The sequence below is a fragment of the Melospiza melodia genome, chromosome 2, assembly GCF_035770615.1.
Source record: "Melospiza melodia melodia isolate bMelMel2 chromosome 2, bMelMel2.pri, whole genome shotgun sequence".
Classification (NCBI taxonomy): Eukaryota; Metazoa; Chordata; class Aves; order Passeriformes; family Passerellidae; genus Melospiza; species Melospiza melodia.
This window is the reverse complement of record NC_086195.1, coordinates 89,454,478-89,474,662: the sequence shown is the minus strand read 5'-3', so window position 1 is coordinate 89,474,662 and position 20,185 is coordinate 89,454,478. Positions and strand designations below refer to the sequence as shown.

The window sequence follows — 20,185 nt, the reverse complement described above, 5'->3', positions numbered from 1 at the left end:
TCTGTTCTAGTTCTAATATGTCCTTGTGTTTCTGTTTCTTTCTATTGTATTTATTGACTGCTCAGGTTCTGAAACTGATATGGTCAGTGTACAGATGGGTATTGGAAATCAGTTTCTACCCTGCCTTGCTTACAAGACATAGAAGGACAGAGAGAAAAAAACTCCAACTGTGTGCAAAGGCAAAGTGACTTGTGATTACAAGTAAATTGTCAGGAGTGTAAGCCAAAGGGGAAAAACCATAAAAAATTCTCTTCTACTTTGGTGGTGCTTCCACTTGGGGCTACCCAGTCTGTTTTATGCAAGGGGAGTGGGAGCTAACAAAAACAATTTGTCTGTTGAAACTTGGAAAAAGGTTGCAGGATTTGTTGGGCTATGCCATTTCCTGCCTGTTTTGTGCTTGGGCCTTACTACCTCTCACTAGAATAATTTAACTTCAGATCTTCCTGTTTCTTGAAAGTAAACACAGATTTTTCTTCCCCCTTGTCGTACAGGAGTTTGTGCTGTCAGAGGTGGCGTCTCCAGCAGAGGATAGTTTGGAGTATCACACCTTGTAGGAGTGGGAAGTTGTTGAAGATTTCTCTGGGGGACTTGCACAAAAAACACAAAGTAAAATTTCTGCTACAAATGTTGTGGGGTGATGCTCTAACCTGCTGGTGGGGGATGTGTGTAAAGGCTTGTCCAGAAACAGACTGCTTTGGGGAAGTTTGTAGGTGGCCTCAGAATGTTGCAGCTGCTGGAGAAAGACCATGTGAAGAACAATTAAGACTTAAGTGGATATGGCCAAGAAAAGATAACAAGTGTCCCTAGGAAAATTCCTGGGGCTCAGGGAAAATTCTGTCACTCCTGTCAGCATTTCACCTTGTTGAGAGATGATGCCGAATTTTGCCCCAAAAGGCGATAATAAGCTGCCCAGAGACTGGATTTAAGGCCTATAGGCAGGAGGGATTTATTGGCAACGCGTTGGAGAAATCACTAAATGGATTTCTGAGTTATGTACAGCAAAAGCAGGTTTTTATACAATTTTAAACAAGGATTACATCATTTATTACATGCATATTCATAGGCAGGCAGGAGTATAGGCAGAGTCTTCCGGGAATTCTTGGTCTTCCTTAGTTAAATTTTAAGCTTTTCCTAATTTGGACATCTTCCTGTTAATCCTTGGCATGTTTTTTTCCATGGCTTGGCTGAAGTTACTGTTGTACTTGGCTTGATTCTAACGGCTTGGCAGGTCACTTTAACTTATTGGCTTCCACTTCTGCGTCTTCAAATATTCTAATTCCAAAGTTTCTTCTGTGAGTGTATTTTAGATTATTTATTAACTTATCTAGATATCTGATCAAAGTTCTTCCTAATAGTGTATTTTAGGTTATTTCTTAACTTCTGCGATTCCCTTGATATACTTTTAAGTGTCTTTTAATTCTTTTATTTCTCAGAAACTATTGTTCATTATAATGAATGGCTTCAGAGAGAATGTTTGAATCTCTCACTTAAGATTTTTTTTGTGCCCCAATTTACTTGTAGACCTCTCCACACTACTTTGCTACATCCTTCTTACAGCAATAAATTAGTATTTCTTCCTTGTTTTCTGTGAGCTCCTGGAAGGCACTGGTGAAGCTTGGGGCAGCTGTTTCTCTGTCCTTTGTTGACTTGCAGACCCACACGTGGCAGCAATAGGTTAAGAAAACACTATGAGTGATTGCCCTCCTCCAAATAAAAGGAGTTTCACACCTGAGAGCATGACTTGCCATGCTGCTCTTGGATCTGTTTTTGGAGCAGATATTTCAAGCAAGCTTGAAAATTCTGGTATTACCCCTTATGGCTTGCTAGTGACTTTCCAAGAGGAGATAAACCTTTCTTTCTCCAGCTCTAATTGCTGGAGCTCCTGGGATCTGGTTTCCATCCCACTGCTGTGCCAGGTGCAGGCTTTTCCTGTTCCACTGGTACTTGCTACTGGAGGAGCAAAGCACCCAGGGTCAGGGGATGTAGGTGGAGGCAGGTGTTGGCGGGCTCTGCTTTCCTCTGTCCTGCTTGGCCTATGGAAGTTGTTCAATTGCTTTGTGTTTTGTCCCAGATTTCCTGCTCTAGGTGCTTTGTGGATAATGGCGAAGATGGTGAGAACGACATGTGCGTTTTGTTCAGAAGGGGAGGCTGGCTCTGTGATGTACATCGCCACAGAGAGAAATATTGCAGCTCATCAGGATTGTCTGGTGAGTGCCTTTAGCTGGGCACTGCTGAAGGGATGAGGGGGAAGTTTCCACTGCTTATCTGTTTTTGGTTTTGCAATGATGTCTGGATTGAAAGGCTGGTTACTCAAACCAGCAAGTTTATATTATGAAAAGCTTAAAAAGCAGCAGGGCTTGGCCAGGATTTTGGAGTGGGAGAGGATGTGTCTGCACAGCTGGAGCTGTTGATCTGTGGTGTTTTCATATGTCTGCTGAGCAGTGGTCCCAGACACACATGAAAACACCACAAGGACCACATATGGTCTAGCAACAGGAATAGGTCTTCTTGAGGCACTGTTGAGACTCATCCTCTTGGATGAGGATTCTCAGACCACACAAAGCTGTATACTTAAAACTTTGCAGAAAAATATCCATATCACTTAAAGATTAAAAAACTTTCCAATGTGTCAATAATTTAAAGTAAGGAATAAAAATATCAGAAGCTGATGATATAAAAATATTTGTGAAGCTCTTAAATGTGTTGCAATCCTCCTACTCTTCATGCCTTCCCTTTATTCTGGAATGTTGGTGGAGCTGGTTCTTGGAGTGCAGAATCAATTACAGCTGCTGTATTCTCCCTGCAGCAGAGGGAGTATATAGCTGAGGGCAGTTTAGTGCCAGAGATTGCTGCTAGAGCAACTTTCTGACTGTCACTGTCCCAGCCTTCTTATTCTCACAATTGTTATGTTACATCTTTACTTTTCTGATATCTTTTTTGGTTGGTTATTTTTTATCAGAATGTCTCACAACAGCGTTGTTTTGCGGCACTTGAATGTTTTGTTTGAAACAGGTTTTATTATGGCTTTAATGTTTCTCCAGTGTTAAAACTTCTCTTTCTCTCCCTGTCTCTGTTTTTTCTTTTTTCTGCTTGCTTTCTCCTCCCAGCAACTTTACTCATTTCTCTGCCTTAGGCTTGTCTGTGCTGTTTGGAGGATTTTTTTGCAGTCAGCTATCACCCTCTGAGCAGACAGACTGTGCCTGCTAGTTGATGAAAGGGTAGCTCTCTTTTGTTTGGAATTAGCTACATGTAATGCTTAGGAAATATTTGCCAAGAACTTCCCCTTCCTCACTCACTGTCATGGCTCAGCAGTTCTATAGGAATTAAAGTGGCCTGAGTGTACATGTATGCATTTTTAGTGAGTTTCTCGCAGGATATGTGCAATGTTTCTGTTTTTTTCCTGCAGTCAGCTGTTGTCAGCTTTGGGCTGTATGGAAATCTTATTACAGAGAAATGTTGCATCCAGCTGTAGGTCTGAACAGCTGAGCAAATAATAAGATGTCCAAGGTGTGGAGGTCTCTTGCCTGAAGATCTTCTCATCCTTACTCTGGGCACCCTGGAATTTCACATTTTCTTTGATCCTGTTTTTAATAAGTTAACTTTCTCACCTTACTATCTTTTCTTAGTCTGCCTTCAGGTTATGTGAAATCTCCTATGTGGAAGGAGGAACTTTTTTTGACTGCAGAAATGTTTAAGCTTAGCTCCTTGTTCAGTGTAGGTGAAACCTCTTGTTAACACACAGAAAAATCAGCCTCCTTAGGTAGGGCAAGAAGAAAAGATGTATTCCTTGTTTCTCTTCAGCATTGGTGACTGGGTCATTCTTATTTCTTATAACTGTCTCTTTTGTCTTTAGTTATTTTCCTCAGGATTTGTGGAATCTGAAGATCATAACCCAGAAAATCTGGAAATAAGGTTTGATGTGTCATCAGTGTTGAAGGAGCTGAGGAGAGGAAAGCGGCTGGTAAGGAGATGTTTCTGAGCCTGCAGTTAGTCCTGTCTCATAGTGTTGAGGGTTGTCTGGCCTGTTCTGTGCTTTTAAAAAAACCCATTCAAGTAGCTGGTCCTTCTGATCTAATAATATTAGGGAAATTACAGGTTTAGCATTGGAGTCATTGATTTACCATTTGGTTTGGTGGAATTTAGTTCATTCTGTATTAAAATGCAGGTGGGTTTTTTCCTGGCCTTTTGTGTCCTTAGCTGAAATTTCCTGAGACTTTGGTATAGAACTAAGCCAGTGCCTGAAACAAAAGAATGCAATCCACAGTTGTAAAGGGGAACACATTGTGAGTTTAGCAGAAAAATGGTTGATTAAAGGAGGGTTTTTTAAATTGCCTTTGTCTTCAGCTGCCCTCCTCCTCAATGTCCTGGGTGGGACTCTTCATTACGAAGTTAGCTAGGAAACATAAATACAAACATTAACACAAATTAATTTTGAAATAACTTGGAAAAGTTGCTAGTGCCCTCACATGGCTCTTTGCCTCATTTTACAAACTGATCGGTATGAATTAGAGGTAAGATAGCAAAAAGGTGGCTGCAGTAATGACCGAGGTAGGCGTTTGCCGGAGTGAATTTGCCTGATGAATTACTCAGAGGTGACTTGCAATGGAATACTGGATTTTCCCCCAGAGAACATCATTTGCCCTCTCTGGCAGGATTTGGAGTAGCTGCCTGTGGCATTTACGAGGTGAACCCCCTCCTGTTGCAGGCGTGCAGCTTCTGCCGCAAGAAGGGGGCCACGGTGGGCTGCGAGGAGCGCACGTGCCGCAGGAGCTACCACTTCTTCTGCGCCCTCTGCGACGATGCCACCGTAGAGACCGACGAGGTCAACGGCGTCTACAGGTACTCAGCCAGTGTCCTGCCCCTGCCAGCCTCGGGGGTCAGCAAGGGCCACTTCATTGGCTGGGGCTTAAAGGGGTTTTAGGCAAGGAAGTAAGTTCTTTCTCCTAAAGTGATCCTCTGTTTGCACACTGTGGGAGAAGTGTTCTCGTTTCACAGGAAAACTTTACTGCAATGGGAGGGAATCTGTTTGGTGCTTGAGCCTGTAACATCACTGAAAGATAACAAGGAAAAAACTGAGAAAGTCAGTCTTTTGTGACTCTCTAGCCAGTCTTCAAGAACCAAAACTTTTATTAATGTCACTCAAATTCTAAATTTTTTGTTGGTTCAGAAGCTCTAGTAAACGTGGTCTGAGCACAGAGCAGGTTATAGCACTTCTAGGTCTGCTCACATTAGTCAAATTTGGGTGGTTTTCCCTCCCCATGCTAGCAAAGAACTTTGATTCCCACCAAAGGCCTTGTATGTCAAGTATGTTGCTAGCAATAACGTGATTGAATGCATTCTAAGTAAATTTTCTGTCCTGATCATGATAGTCCTGCCTTTGGGCTGCCTGCATTGCCATTGACAGATGAAACAAATTGTTTGGAGGATGCAGATGAAGGGGTTGAAAAATTGGGGCTTCAGGGACTTTTTGAAATGCTGAAGTTATAGTGAAGTCTGAGGTGCATAAAAGCCCTGATGCTCATTTCTGTGCATGGCCAGAGAGGTCACAGGTCATGTTAGATTCATTTGGGGATCATCTAATCACTACTTGTTTCAGAAAGGGGTGGACTAGTGCAGTCCTTGGTAGCAGTGGAAGATGGGTCCTTTTGTGGCAAGAGACTTGCACTCCTGACTGGTTCACAGTGCTTTCTGTCTAAAATGAATGCATCTGTGCAAGGCTGTAAGCCCAACTGTGCAGGGAGGATGGGAGCTGTAAAGTCTTTGTGAATCTGCAAAGCTTATGAAAGAGTGTAACCGGGAAGATGGAAACTTTCTATGATCACAGTTTCATCTTATAGCTTTAGAAAGGATAACTCAGGCTCACGAAGACTGAACTCAAGATGTTGAAAAACAAGTGGGACTGACAGCAGTTCTAGATACAAACTGGTAAAGAAGTGCTTGCATATACAGTTTGGTTTGGTGGCATTTTGGAGCTGGTGACCTCGGAGGTTTGGAAGAGGGACCCTTAAAAATGCCTTGTTTTAAGTCACTGTGGGACACTGATAGCCTAGGAAACTAGGCTATAGCAACCTTTATTGAGGAGCTGGGAAAGGACTGGATTAGAGAAGGATGCTAGGACAGCTTTCAAGGATTTGAACTTAAAGACTTTTGCACTGTAGCAGTGGTGTAAATAAAGCACAAAAGCTGTAGCTGAAATTATTGGAGAGTACACTTGAAAAACAGTGGATGTGGATTGACAGCCCCTGCACATTTTCATGGTGAAATATAACATACCAAAAAGAGAGAATTCCTTCGAGAGAGGCAGAGCTGGTGGCTTTAAATTCTGAGTTGCCATCGTTGTGATGATGGGTAGTGATCATCAAAACAAATGGAGCAGAATAAAAAGAAAAAGCAATGGTGCTGTGGAAAGTGGCCAGGAAGAGCAGAGGTGGAGAAATCAGTACAATTTGCACTGGTGTCTTGCAGAAATGATAGTAGGGGAGTGCTCCCAAATAAAGTGGCCTGAGTAGTAAAATACATTGTTTGTACTTTGTAAGATGTTCTTGTGCTTAGGATGGGTTGTTTTTAACTGTGAAAGACTAGAACTAAAGGGAGGGGAAGAATAAAAAACATTATCCAAAGGGCAGTATTAGAAATTCTGGGATGTAAATAAGGTGTGTTCAGTATATAGCTTTCTGATTGCATTGTTAGGCATACCTAAATCTGATTTGTTGTGCTTCAAGATGCATTACATGCAAAAGAAGTTCCTCGTCAAGCCAACAGTCTGCATTTCTAAGGGCAGTGCTTCTGTTTTTGTTAAAAGAATGACAGTAATTAGAAAATGTCCTAGTAAATGCAGTTCCCTTTAAAAATTGCCATGCTCCTGACAAGGCATTTTTGCTTAAGAAGTGACTTGGGATCCTTCTGTAAGAAAGGCATATTATAAAAGTTGGTTCATGTTCTTTGCACATTATTGTATCCAAAATATGAGGAATATTTTCAGATAAATTTGTTTCATTTTGCCTCTTCCAAGGAATTCACAATGCTCTCCTAGAACCACTGAAAATATTCCCATTTCACATATTGCTGAAGTGTTTAAGTAACAAATGGACTGAGCAGCTTTAAGCTACTGGATCTCACACAGGGTTGCCCCACATATTCAGGGTTTGGGGGCCATTCCATGAGCATAGGGCAGAGGGAGGGAGGGGCACAGAGATCTCCAGGCAGGTGAGTGCATGGTGGTGCCACGTGGCACTGCCAGCCCTGCAGGGCTGAGGGGTGGAAGGTGACACTGGGCAGATGTGTCTGAGGAGGCTCCTGGCCCGTGTGGGGCAGAGCTGCTGTGATGGAGCAGTGTCAGGGCTGTGGTGTTTCACCTTGGGAGCGTTAATCTCATTTCAGTGTCTCTGACACAGTGATTGCCACACACATGAAATGTGTCTGACTCACAGGGGGGGCTGGTGGAGCTCATCATTCAGAACTTCAGTGCTGAGAATCCACTGTGGCTCTAGGAGTACGGACACAAGGTTGTGCATGCACGGGACTTTAAAGCAGGTGGTTTTGGAGGTGGGTAATGCTGAACAAAAATCCTGGGTTTTTTGAACTGTCTTTCAGTTTATGTTCAGTGGAAAGAGGAGAAAATATATGTTAAAATAGGTCAACATAACTCTGTTTGCATGTTTATTAATACTACTTCTCTTTTTTTTTTTAATTGAACTTAAATTTTAGAGTGTTCTGCCCAAAACATGACCCAGGGAATCGGACCAATCGCTATGGTGAGTTTCTTTAATGACTTCTTTGATTTCATTCGTTTTAAAAATTTGCATCCTACAATCAGTAATTCATAAGAACAAGATAAATATTACTACCTTCATATCGAGTGGTGGATTTCTAATCTTGCAAGAGTGGTTTGGTTAAGATCCACATGTATGCACAAAAATCAAGGGTTTTTTGAAGTGGAAAAAGTTAAAACTTAATCCTCCCAGAATCTTCTTGAAAAATGGCTTAAACCACAATGGACCCAATCCTTAATGGAATAATTCTTACTCTTCTTTGGGCAAGTAGGCCCAAGCAGCTTGTAAAATCCATGTGAGACAGGAGAGCCACACACAAGTTTGCACTAGATTAGCAAGGAAAAGGCTGTTTCAGGAGAAGTCACCTTGGGATTTTATCTGTGGTTATGCAGACATTCCCATTTACATCTTCTGTATTCACTGCAGTAGTTTTTAAAATGAAGGATCCCAAAGAGCTTTTTAAGTGTAACAAAAGGGTTGTACAGTCTTGTTTAAAGATTGCTTCCTGTGCTGCAGAAATGCAGCTTCATTTGGCAGTCCTGGCCCTTCCTGATTCAGAGGTATTTGGAAATGCCAGCCAAAGCTGGACCTTGTTAGCCTAATGCAGAGAACTCTGCTCTCAGTGAAGTGGCTCCTGGACTGGCCTTCACTTTGAATTTGACCTCAGTTGAACTGAGCCTTGCTCCACCCTGATGACACTGAAGAGATGGGTTAGGTGATTATAATTTAAGCTTTTATTCATGAGGGCTGGGGCTTTGTGGAAAGACTCCACAACTTGTAAAAGCTGTAAGGTAGGTGTGTATTTACTGGGCACATGCGGGATCTCTCTGCAGGGTCTGAGGAGCCTCTCTTATCTCCAACAGGCCTTGCATTCCTTCCACTTTGTTTGGGGTAATGAGCTCTTCTTATCAGGATCCCTGCATTCCTTTTTCCATCTTCACAGGCCTTTGCCAGCACAGCAAGTTACAAGCTAAGCAACATACATCATCTAAAACAGCTATCCTAACTCCAAAATTAATTTCTACCCTAAATTAATTTCTAATGCCCCTGGCTCACTTCTTAACCAGACATACAGTCTGTTTAGTATCTGATATTGCTGTGGTTCACTAACCAAATGCATCTTCTTAGTTTACTTAGTAGCTTTGCTTTTTACTTATCCATAGTTCTGAATCCTGACCTTTCTTCCCTTTTCAAAATTATTTTGATTTCTGTGGTCTAATGGTTGTCAGTGTCTGCTGGGGCTGCCCAGGGTCCCAGGTGATCTCCTGCACAGGTACTGGACAGGCCCAGGATTGTTTTGTTTCCAGTACCAGATAATATTCAGGCATTAGGTCCAGCCCTCTAGACCTCTCCTTGTTCATCAGGAGTACTTGAGTCTTACAGAATGATTTGGGTTGGAAGGAACTTGGAAGATTATCTAGTTCCAGCCTGCTTGCTTTGGGCAGGCACACATTCCACTAGACCAGGTTCTCAAAGCCCCATCCAGCCTGGCCTTGAACATTTCCAGAGACAGGGCATCCATAACTTCTCTGGACAAACTGTTCTAGAGAGTCGCCACCCTCACAGTATGGCATTTCTTTATATCTAACCTAAGCCTGCTGTCTTTCAGTCTGAAGCCATCTCCCTTTGTTCTGTCCTACATGCTCTGGTACAAAGTCATTTTCTGGCTTTCTTGTAGTCCCCTTTAGATACTGGATGGGTTTTGTGTCTTCAAATGTTACATATGCAATGTTCCCTGAGAAGAGAGTTTTCTCCTAGAGGAATTCTTCCAGAGGCACTTAATTTAGAGACCTTCTGTTTCTGAGGGGTAAATTAATTCTGCTGGCAGTGTCTACCCTGCCTCCTGACAGAGCTTCTCTCACCTCCTGAGGATAGCTGTACCCTGGGAAGTCGGGAGCAAGTGGGAGAGTTGAGTAGAAGACACTTGGTTCCCCAAGCCCAGTGTCTCCTCCTTTATAGTTTGGAGAATAGGGGGTGGAGGAAGATCCCCTTATTCTTGTTCATACAATATTCTTGTGCTGGAATGTCAGAGCTGTGCTCTGTGATTGGAAAGGGATAAGGTGCCTTATGGGCCAAGAACTCTCCTTGCAGCTCTGTGCAGCAAGGATGTGAGAGCAGCTTGGCCTTGGGAACAGGCTCCAACCTCTGTTTAACTGGAGGAGTTGGATGTGGACAGAGTAAAGGCTGACAAATGCAGGACAGCAGCCAGCACTGTGCAGGGCAGGAGGAGTTGGGCTGCTCTTCAGAATGTGTTCCTCTTGTATAAGGCATCCTGACAGCAGATATCAGGGAGAGCTCAGAAAATCCCATAAGTGTCAAAAATACCACACTGGACAGCAAGGAACACTTGTACCTACAGCAGTATCTCCCAAATTTGGCCTCACAGGTTTGGTTTGGATGAAGTGAGAGACCAATTTCCTTTCAGCCCATGAGAAATGCAAATGTACAGCACCAGTGCCCAAAGCCCAAACTTGTTTTCACAGCCTCTGTATACAGCAATGGCTCCTCATTCCTCTTGCTAGGATGATTTCTAACAGGGAGGCCCGTACTAAGTACTACCCAGAGGTTCTGGAATTAAACAGGGAAGGGAAAGTATAACCCCACTGTACACTAAACATTCAGGTTTTGGTGGGTGGTTGCACTCTTTTCTGCCTTTCTCTGCTCCTGCCATGTCTTCTTGCCAGAGCTATCCCTCTCTGCTTGTGATACTGTAGCTGTTTCCAAAAGCTGCCAGTTGTGAGGTTGGCAAGAGTCTGGTGCATGCTGATGGAAAGGATGCAGTGAAAGCAGAGAATTTTTCAGAGATCTTGTACCACACAACTGCAAACGCTGTGTAGCATAAATAATAGTAAACTGACAAGTCAGATGGCTTCTGGAGGTTTTCTGGGAGGGTCCTCAGGTTGGTGAAAACACTAATGCCATTTGTATGTCTCTGATACACCTAAGTAATTCTTTATGTAGTCTTAGTTTTGAGGGTGTATTAACATACGTAAGAATTGTTTGGAAAACCAAACCGTTTTTTACCACCTAGAAGTGATGTTGCTGCCAGGAGGAATAAGTTCACTCTGCCACAATTAAAAATTTCTGAGTTGAAAAGGTTAAGTGATATCCTAATGCTATAATAATTTGCACTTTTCCTAATGGTTGGTTGATGCTTGCAATTTTCCTTAATGGAAACAGTATGAATTCTGCTGAAATGTCAGTTTTTTGGGGAACCTGAAGCATATTTCTGCCTTGCCACTCAAAGGGCCTTACTTCCTTAGCTCTTTGGGAAGAGAAGGAATTTAAATTATGTGGGATGGTCAGTCTGAGGTTGTCACTTGTTACTTTGTTGTTTATTGATTCCTAGATGCAGCTAATAAGAAAAGAAGACGTACGTTGACATCTCCCACCATCACAGAAGAAATGGTAATTCTGAATTTCAGTGCTACTAAAACAGGGGACCCACAGCTGCTACAGCAAAAGACTTGCATATCAAAGTATTCTGACAGTGTTCAGAAAGAGCCTTGGGAGTTCCCAGTAGGCATTTGTTAACTTCTCTGCTATTTGCAAATGCAGTGGTTAAGGAAGGTGGTGTCCCAGGTGTTTGGCTTTTCTTAAATTTTTGCTTTGAAGCAGTTTTTGCTTCCATTTTCAGAATAGAATATCTGCAGAGGAATATTGTTAGCCATTCAGAGAGGCTGACTGTGTTCACAGACATGTGGACTGCTTTTTATCTTTCTGCTAAGACACAAGTGTGATAATGACAACAGCAGTAAATGTCAGCATGATGTAAAAATGCAATGTTTTGATTTTCTTACAGAGTACAGAAGAGACAGCAGAAGAAAACAGTTTACGAATACTAAAAAGAAAAAACAACAGGCATAAAGGTGAGACTCATTGGATACCAGAAGGGTTAATTCAGTTTTTACTGTGCCTGTGAAACTTTCAGCAGAGAAACAAGGCATGCAAGCGCTGCTCCTCCAGCAAGGACAGTGGGAAGACAAGAAGATATGTGACTCAAGAATGCAGTGATAGATGGAACAAAGGACTTATTCTCTGGGAGCCTGGGGTGGGATTTATGATAATGGATAAATTGTAAGTGTATGTAGGGAGTGTATATGAGCAACACACTTAATGTGGAGCCAGGGTGTCCATGAAAGGTTAGGTGAATTCCCTGCAGAGCCTTGGGCCTGAAGAAAGGATGCTCTCTTTAACTGCAGTGTTGAGGAACCTTATTCTGATATTTTGGACATTTGATAACAACTTCATGGAGCAACTAGGAGGTACTGTGATCTATTATGTTCAAGTGCAGAGCTTGGAGATGGCTGGTAGCAAATTCTATGATGCAAATGTATTTTTATGATTCTCCTGAGACAAGTGGTGCTCTGTGCTCTGGTGTGGCAGCAGAAGTCTGATTTGCAGAATGCTTTAATAACTGTGCAGCAAACAAATGCCTGTGGTGAGACTTGCTGTGTGATGTGAACTGGTGATTCAGATGGGAATGCCCCACTCTGGCTGGCTGCTGTGTTCAGCTCTGTCTCCTGCAGACAGGGGTGCCTCTGCCTGACGTTGCTCCTCCATATCAGAACTGTTAAATCTGAAATGGGAACTCTGGAAGGCATTAACAGAGGAGGTGCTCTGAGTAGGGGGCAGCACATCTTGCCTTTGGAAGCCTGGGTGTACACAGGGTGCTTACCACAATATAGGCTGTCACTGCATATATATGGTGTTACAACAGTGAGATGGATCACAGGAGCTGTCCTGCAGTTTTCATGTTACCCTGAAGCTCCTGCTGCAGTTGGGATTCTGCTGGCACTTGGAAGTTTGGAATGTGCTAGTGGTGATTATTCACCTCACTGTGGATATGCTTCATGTATGGGCATGGGCATGGTATTGCAAGTGGCTGCCTAGTGGTCTTTTCTGAATTTCATTACCACTGTAAAGAACAGGAAACCTATAAAGAATCCTGGAATACTCCTAGAGCATCTCGTGTAAGTGAGAAAGCATTTCTTTCCCCACAAATGTTTCCAGTAGAATGTAACATTGTTTTTAACAGAGACTGGCAGACTTTAGTGAGCCATCCAGCGCCTCTGCTTTTGAACAGCCCATTGCATTGATCTTACTAAAACTTGCTGCTGCTCAGAGATAAAGAAAAAATGGTTATTTCTCTATCAATCCAAATCTGACAAAGTCAGTATATAAAATGGGCTGTAATAAAAAACTTTAGTTGCCTGGATCACTTGGAATAAAAGTAGCCTCAATTTTTACCAAATCTGATTCATTTATTGCACTGTTTTCTGTCTTTAGCCTGCTCAGTCCATGGTGTGGTCATAAGGATTGGTGAAGCTGCAAGCAAGACAAATCACTAGGGGGTATCGTGAGCTTTAGGAATGGAACATTTAGAGCTGTGGAGCTGTTTGCTTGTGATGAATGAAGCCAAATCTGGAGCTTAGGAAATTTTACACCCAGCACAGTGCTTACATTTGCCTGGCTACTTTTTTGTTCCCACTGAAAAGGGCTGTGTGGGTGGCTGGAGGAGCCAGAGATCTGCAAAACTATTTGTTACTGGTGGAAGGGTTTTGGCTTAAATTTCAGTTTCGGAAGAGAGGGAGCAAAGCCCACTTTACAGATCACTTCTATATGAGAATGCTCTTGTGTTTTAACAGTTCGGATAGACTTTGTTAGGAAGTGCAAACAAGCTGGGCTTCTGGATGATATATTTGAAGAAATGCTGGACACACTTCATCTGGCTCAGGAAAAGCTGATGGATGACAACACTTCAGAAACAGGTATGTTTCAGGGGGACCCATGGCAGGGACTCTGCTGTCAGAGTAGAGGTGCAGATCTGAACCCTGGGCACTTGGCCCTGGGCCACCTTCCTGAGAATAGCATGGTGCTAAATAACTCAGTCCTTATTTCTGCAGCTGTGCAGGAGGTTGAAAATTACCTCCCCTTTTGAATGACCATTTACAATGAAAGTTCCAAGGAACTTCTTTCTCAGAATTACATAAGAGCTGCCAACTCAGCATGTCCAGTGAGACCTTCTGACTTGAATTTTTGAAGCCACCTTTTACATGCTGGCATAAGCATAGGAAGGTTCAGTCCAGCCTCTCCTCCCAGGAACTGGGGAACAGAGAGGTCCTGAAGAGAGCCAGGTTTTATTTAGGTCATAAGTATATGTTGCTCTTGCAGCTTCACAGAGGTACCAGCTGTCTGTTAATATCAGCACTCTCTTCTGAGTGAAAATCCCTAAGTATGTACATTTTAAGGCTTTGGATGATTTGTTACAAGTGTACCGTCAGCTATTAGTGTCTGTTTCAGGTTTTTATGGGTTTATCACCTTGCATGAGGTACTTTGTTTTTAAAGAATTCCAATCTAATGTTGCTTTGTCCACATCACAGTTAAAGAAAGTTTTGAACTTTCCTCCCCAACTGCCCTCCCGGTTTTGCAAAGTTAGGAGTAATACCTTTGCATAAAGAAGGCCATTTTATGCAAAGTAACTGAAGCACATACATGGAAAGTGAAATGTCCCTCCTGGAAAGTCTTCCTTCATGAGCAGCTGGTGTGTCAGTTGAACTCTGTGAGTGTTTTGTATTTTGCTTCAGCAGAAGCCTCAGGTATGAAATTGAGGTGTAATTATTGGATATTTCTTAACAGCAAATGAGGACAGCTCAGCCCCACAGCTGATGTGTCTGGAGGAGTTGGTACAGTCAGCTCTGCCATCACACAGTCCTGGCACACTGAAGTCAAATATGGCTTAAGTATATTGCTCTTCTTTAAATGCACTGTTCATGTGGTGCAGACACAAAAAAGGAATAATCTTCTGTGTGAAACTTAAAAGAAAGAATTGACAACTTGATCCTTTTTTCTCAATCAGGATTATATGAGAAGGAAGACATCTTAAAACCTTGAGCAGTCAGTATAATGAAAAATAAGTAATTACTGTTTTGTGGTGCCTCTAACGTAGGGCTCTGTAAACCTTTCCTCAGTAGTATTACATCAAATTATCTCTTTCCCCAGAGTATGAAGAGACAGTGATGGCACTGTTTGACTGTGGACTGTTTGAAAACATACTGACAAATATTTATTCAGGTAGGTGCAGAAAAGCTGTCAGAGGAGCAGCTGATCTGGGATTTGACATTGAAGTTATTCTAACGAGAATTTTGATAAAACAATAATTTAAAATGAAAATTCCAAGGAACTTTTTTTCTCAGTGTTATATAAACAGTTGAATAAAAGCCATGGCTAGCTGAATCTTTAGAAATACATTATATCACATGGGGCTGGCTGACCTGAAGGAGGGAGCCACTCACAGTTCCACAGCTTTAGAAGGCAGAAGGATCTCCACCCCAGGGGAACTCGGCTGTCCTGCAGTTTATTTCCTTCTCCAGAGCCTCCCTTCAGCAGTTTGCCAGTGTTACAGCTCTGCTGCTGGCTGACAAGTGCTGGTCAGAGTAGTGCTTTCCACTGAAACACAGCAGCCAAAGGCCAGCAGAACTCACCTGGACTGGGGGGCAATTGTGCTTTGAAAAACAAGATGAGAATGCTCAGAGTGAAATGCAAACAAAGGCAGGAACAGTTACTTGGGAGCACTGGTGTGGAAGAAAACTGTTGGGCTTGGATTCTCAGCTGTTTGAAGCAACAAGGCTTCAGCAACAAGGCTGAAGCTGGTTTTCAGACGGGCAGGTCTCATGCTTCCCATTTCCCTCTCCAACAGCTGTTCTAACTTTTGCTATAATTTATTCTGGTGAAAAGGGTTTTAATTAGCTACTGTTGAGGTTTGGTTATGTGAAGATGATGTTTGCTGTTTCCCCTTCACTTGACTGAAAAAGCCACTACTCCCTTCAGTCTCCATTCTTGCACTTAAATTCTTTTTTCAGCAGTTGGAGTGTCCAGTGTTGCAGTTGTCTGACACAGGTTCCACCACTGCCTCATCTGAGGACATTAAAACATCTCTGCTCAAAATTCCTCATGTGACACAACCTTGGATCCCACTTGTTTCTTTCACTGCTGCATCAATTATTTCATCCTCTTCTCAGCTTACAGGAAAATCTCTTGATATTGGCACCTCCCTGCACACAACCATGTGATTCTCATGGGTACTAATTGTCCCTTCTCCAAATCCCCACAATTCAAGCAGCTCAATTCTTTCTGTACCACACAATCTTCTTTTCTGAGACCTTTTTATTTCAAGGTCAATAATAATGAGGTTGGTTCCACAACTGATCCAAGAGGAGCTCTTAAAATGAAGCAGTGAGAAAGAAATTAAAACCGTGCTAATTACAAGTGAAACTTTAGAGGGGAAAGCAAATCACCAGCTGCTATTTTTTCTTCTTTTTTTGTTTATTGTTACTGTTGTCATAATCTCTTATAAGCTCTAGCTAGCTTTGTGGTGACATACTAAGTCAAGGACTACATAAAGCAGGACTGGTATAAATTCTGTGTTTCAAGCTGATGATTTTGGGTCATCTGCCATGCTTTAAATTCAATCTTTTTGTCACTTCTTAAGTCATCATGCAAATCCTGTTCTAAAGCCTTACATGCCAGCACAGCAAGGCTACTCTGAACTGTAACTGGTGAAATGGCTTTTTAAAATCCCTTTTTATGTACAGGGATCCACACTCCTTTTGCAATGTGCAGCTTTACTGCAAACTCAACTGCATGTAAAACCTTTCACACAGGATATGCTGTTGCCTCAGCAGCAGTTTCAGATTTCTAGGTTGGAGGGTCTTTTCCTCTCCTCCAAGGGAAAGTGACTTCTTTTAGTTTTGTTTTCAGTTCTGTTGTGCATCCTGCTTGGGCAGGATGCCTTCATCAGATTCCCTCTCCTCTGTGCTGGTCAGCAGTCTGGTCAGAAGCTTTTGAGCTCCTTGACAGCATTTGTTTTCAGGGGTTTGGAGCAGCAAATTCTGCAATTCAGATAAAGGTTGTGGACACAAAGGCCATGATACTTAATTTTAAAACTGTTGTGCATTTCCTTCACTGAGAGCCCCGTAGCACTTGGGGCAGTCATTCCAGGTCCACGTCCCTCAGGCCATTCCTGATTTTACAGAAATACATTTTCTTTCCCTTCAGCTCATTTCCTCTATGAAGTGGAAGGTTCTCAATCTGTTACCTGTCTTCCTTTCCTGTGGAAGCATTTCTGTAGGCCAGTCATTCCCATCACTGACATCTTCTCTGGGCTACTTCTATTTCTGCCGCATCCTATTGACAGGAGGGAAACTGAGCTGTGGGTGTTCCATCTGTAACTCCCAAATGCTGAATCAACAGGATCGCAGTGTTCTGAGTTGATAGGGACCTGCAAGGATCACGGAGTCCAACTTTTAAGTGGCTTGTATGGGGATAATGGGGGTTGAACCCACAACCATTGGCACTAGCACCATGCTCTTAACCAGCTGAGCTGCTTTGTTCATTTCTGATAATTAATTCATATCCAGATACTCTCTTAAGAGGGCTTTTCCCCCCTGGTTCCGCTTGTACATGTCAAACTTCTTCAGGTGTGTGTCACCTGAGTGCAGAGGGAAGGGGCATCTCCTTCTCTCCAGTCAGAGCCAGCCTGGGGCACCAGGTCCCTCTTCAGTGAATATTACCAGAATTTCCCATGGGCAGCAGGCACCAACAGTGTCTGGCTGCCCATCTTCAACAGCCACACCCAACTTTGGGTAATGGACTTAAAAACGTGTCCCTGTCCATCACCTTCCACATCCACCCACAGGCAGCAGGTGCTGTGTTTTCTCACTCAGAGGAAGAAGTAGCAGGGAGGCAGAAGGCCAAAGTGCTTTCCTTTCTTTTTTTTTTTTTTTTTTTTTCCAAAATCACTTAAGGCTTTTTTATTTTGAATGGCATAGGGTAAACAGCTGGAGATGTTTCTGCACTCTCCTCACTGGAACTTTGGAGACATTCTTCAACATCTTCTCCCCCAAAAGAAGAAAAACACATTTAGTTTGTATGAAATGTCTTCTTCTTACTAGTATCTGAACTCTCAACATCCTCACACACTGAGAAAGTCGTTTGTTGTTCACAGACCAGCCTTGCTGCTCAGAGGTCACCGACACCTCTGTGTGTCCTGCTAACTGAACAAAGCAGGTGCTTCATTAAAAACTTGGAATTAACCCTGTAAGGTTGTGGTAATGCTTCTGAATACTGGCCAGGTTCCTTACTGAGCTCTCACTGACTTCAATAATCTTTAACATTAGGGAAATGGAAGCAGCAGAGGGAAGCAGAAATGCAGTCAAGCAGGGCTTTGCAAATAAGGTAAACAACTTTGATAATCCTGTCAGGATACTGTCAATAATGATTTTGCCAGAAGCAGGAGAAAAAATGCTATTGAATTGTGGTTTTGAATGCAGTTGTCCAAACCATCTGGTTTAAGGTTTAATTTTGTTGTTGGCTAAAATCCATTAGGCTTGTAATTTGCTTTAGGAGTGTAATTCAGAGATGGTATCTTTAAAGATTTAAAATACATCATTGTTGGGGGAGTTCTCACACAAACAGGCTCTGAAAACAGAACCTTTAAACTCATATGCCAGTTAACACAGGGGATTAGTAGCTAAACTAATAATTTTTACATATGCTGAGATGTTTGAAATTTAATCTCAAAACTAGCTGTGTTATAGATGGATGGCAGAGGACATGGCCCCTGCTCTGAGCTTTCTCTGACACACCAGCCAGGCTCTCAGCAGACACAGAGTTCAGCTCTTTGTGAGGACACCAGCTGTGCAGGGTGGTGGGTTACAGGTACTGCTGCAGAAAGGCAAAGGCTTTATTGCAGGTTAAACCAAGCAGTGGTAGCTCTGCAGAGTTAATGAATATGTAATCTATTTTATATCTGTAATACTTATGTATAATAATAAAATCTTTTTATTCCTTCATAATTAAAGTTTTTTATCCCTTTTTCATAATAGGAACAGAAGAAAAAATCCAGAAACTTCTGGAAAACAGAAAAAGACTGGATCACAAGATTGAGCTGCTGCAGGACTTAAAAGAAGTCATCCTTTCTACTCCAGAGAACATGGCCAGTACATCCAGTACAGCATCTGAATAACCCCTCTCTGTGATGGTGCAATTGTTAGGAATTTTAATGATAAAAACCATAGACCAGTCTGGTCAGTGCCCAATTCCCCAGCCCCAAGATGAGGGCTGAATGGGTGCAAGAATGTGGTGTTATACTCATTTTTATACCTCACTGTTGCAATAATTTAAAGTCCTTCAAGTTTTCAAATTTTCCTGTTCAAATTTTTCCCTGCTTCCACTAGAAATTTCCACTTACATTGCACAATGGAACATAAATGAGTGTTACTAACTAAATTTAGCTTTTGCAAAAACTTAACCCTCCGGGGAAGACTTTTTTTCTCAAAGCCAGGGAAGTGTTGAGCTGCCACAGAACACTTGCTAAATTCACTTAAACTGTGGGAGCCCTCTCCTGGCTGGGCAGTAGTGCCTCGCTGTGTGTGTCTATTCAGTGATGTTTGAAGGATCATAGTGCTACTTTGGCTTTCCCAAAAAAGATAAATGAGCAGGACTTGCACTCAAAGAAGCCTTCTGGATTACAAACAGGAGTTTAATTTAAAAAGCCAAATTATTCTTTATTGACTGGTCAAGGTGCACTGTTTCTGCTATACTGGCAGTGGTAAAGCAGTGTTTGCAGGCAGACCAGAAAGGGTTGGGCATTGCACTCAGAACAAGTACAATGTCAAATGGAGCAAAACAGTGACTGAATCTCCCCTTCTCCATTAAGAAAGGGTTCAACTTTTGTTTTGTCTTTAAAATATTGTTTGAATACAGAAAAGCCACAATAGGCTAAGTTAATAAAATAAAACATTTTTTAAAGGAGCTATGTGTGGAGTTGTGCTCCCCATCCCTAAGCTGCTGCACAGGACACAGCCAAGAAGGGGGAATGCTGTCAGGCCATGCTCTTGCTGAGGGACAAGCAGAGCACTGGCAAACACCACTTGGTGTGACACATGTGACATCCTGTCACAACAGCTGTACTCCCTCCATGACCACTTGCAATTCCTCACTTGAGCTTGCTCTGTAGGAAGGTGGGGATTGATAAGCACAGCATTCAAAATGAGCTCTTGAACAATAAGGTGTGCTTGATTCAACAAATTAACAGTAATTTTAATTGCTTACAGAGTTCAAGTCTGTTGCCCTTCTAGGCCTAGAAACATCACCAGAACTTGAGGGCCACTCAGCCTGAAAAAAAACCCACCTAAACCAAAAATGCATTAACAAGCTCTGTTATTAAACTTAGTAAGGATTATAAGGATGGTCCATACATACCTTCTGAAGGGTTACAGCCACTTAAGGATGACTTAGTGTAAAAAGTCAGATCCACAGGGTGAACCACTGAGGTCTGAAATTAGTGCCTACAAAGAAATCTGTGACCTTCTGAAATCAAGAGCACAGGTATTTTGTCAGGCACAGTAAA

The 20,185-nt window shown here is 42.4% G+C and overlaps 1 protein-coding gene across 1 annotated transcript in view; it reads left to right on the top strand.

Moving 5' to 3' along the window:
• Nucleotides 1-19,587, top strand: part of SETDB2 (SET domain bifurcated histone lysine methyltransferase 2) — a 51,460-nt gene extending 31,873 nt beyond the window's left edge. Inside the window, exons 17-25 of the mRNA XM_063150332.1 lie at nucleotides 2,072-2,207; nucleotides 3,854-3,961; nucleotides 4,706-4,839; nucleotides 7,708-7,754; nucleotides 11,122-11,180; nucleotides 11,575-11,641; nucleotides 13,421-13,543; nucleotides 14,776-14,847; nucleotides 18,660-19,587. Of these exons, the coding sequence (XP_063006402.1) occupies nucleotides 2,072-2,207; nucleotides 3,854-3,961; nucleotides 4,706-4,839; nucleotides 7,708-7,754; nucleotides 11,122-11,180; nucleotides 11,575-11,641; nucleotides 13,421-13,543; nucleotides 14,776-14,847; nucleotides 18,660-18,799 (886 nt within the window). The 3' untranslated portion in view covers nucleotides 18,800-19,587. The remainder of the gene's footprint in view (nucleotides 1-2,071; nucleotides 2,208-3,853; nucleotides 3,962-4,705; nucleotides 4,840-7,707; nucleotides 7,755-11,121; nucleotides 11,181-11,574; nucleotides 11,642-13,420; nucleotides 13,544-14,775; nucleotides 14,848-18,659) is intronic.
• Nucleotides 19,588-20,185: the final 598 nt, after the last annotated feature.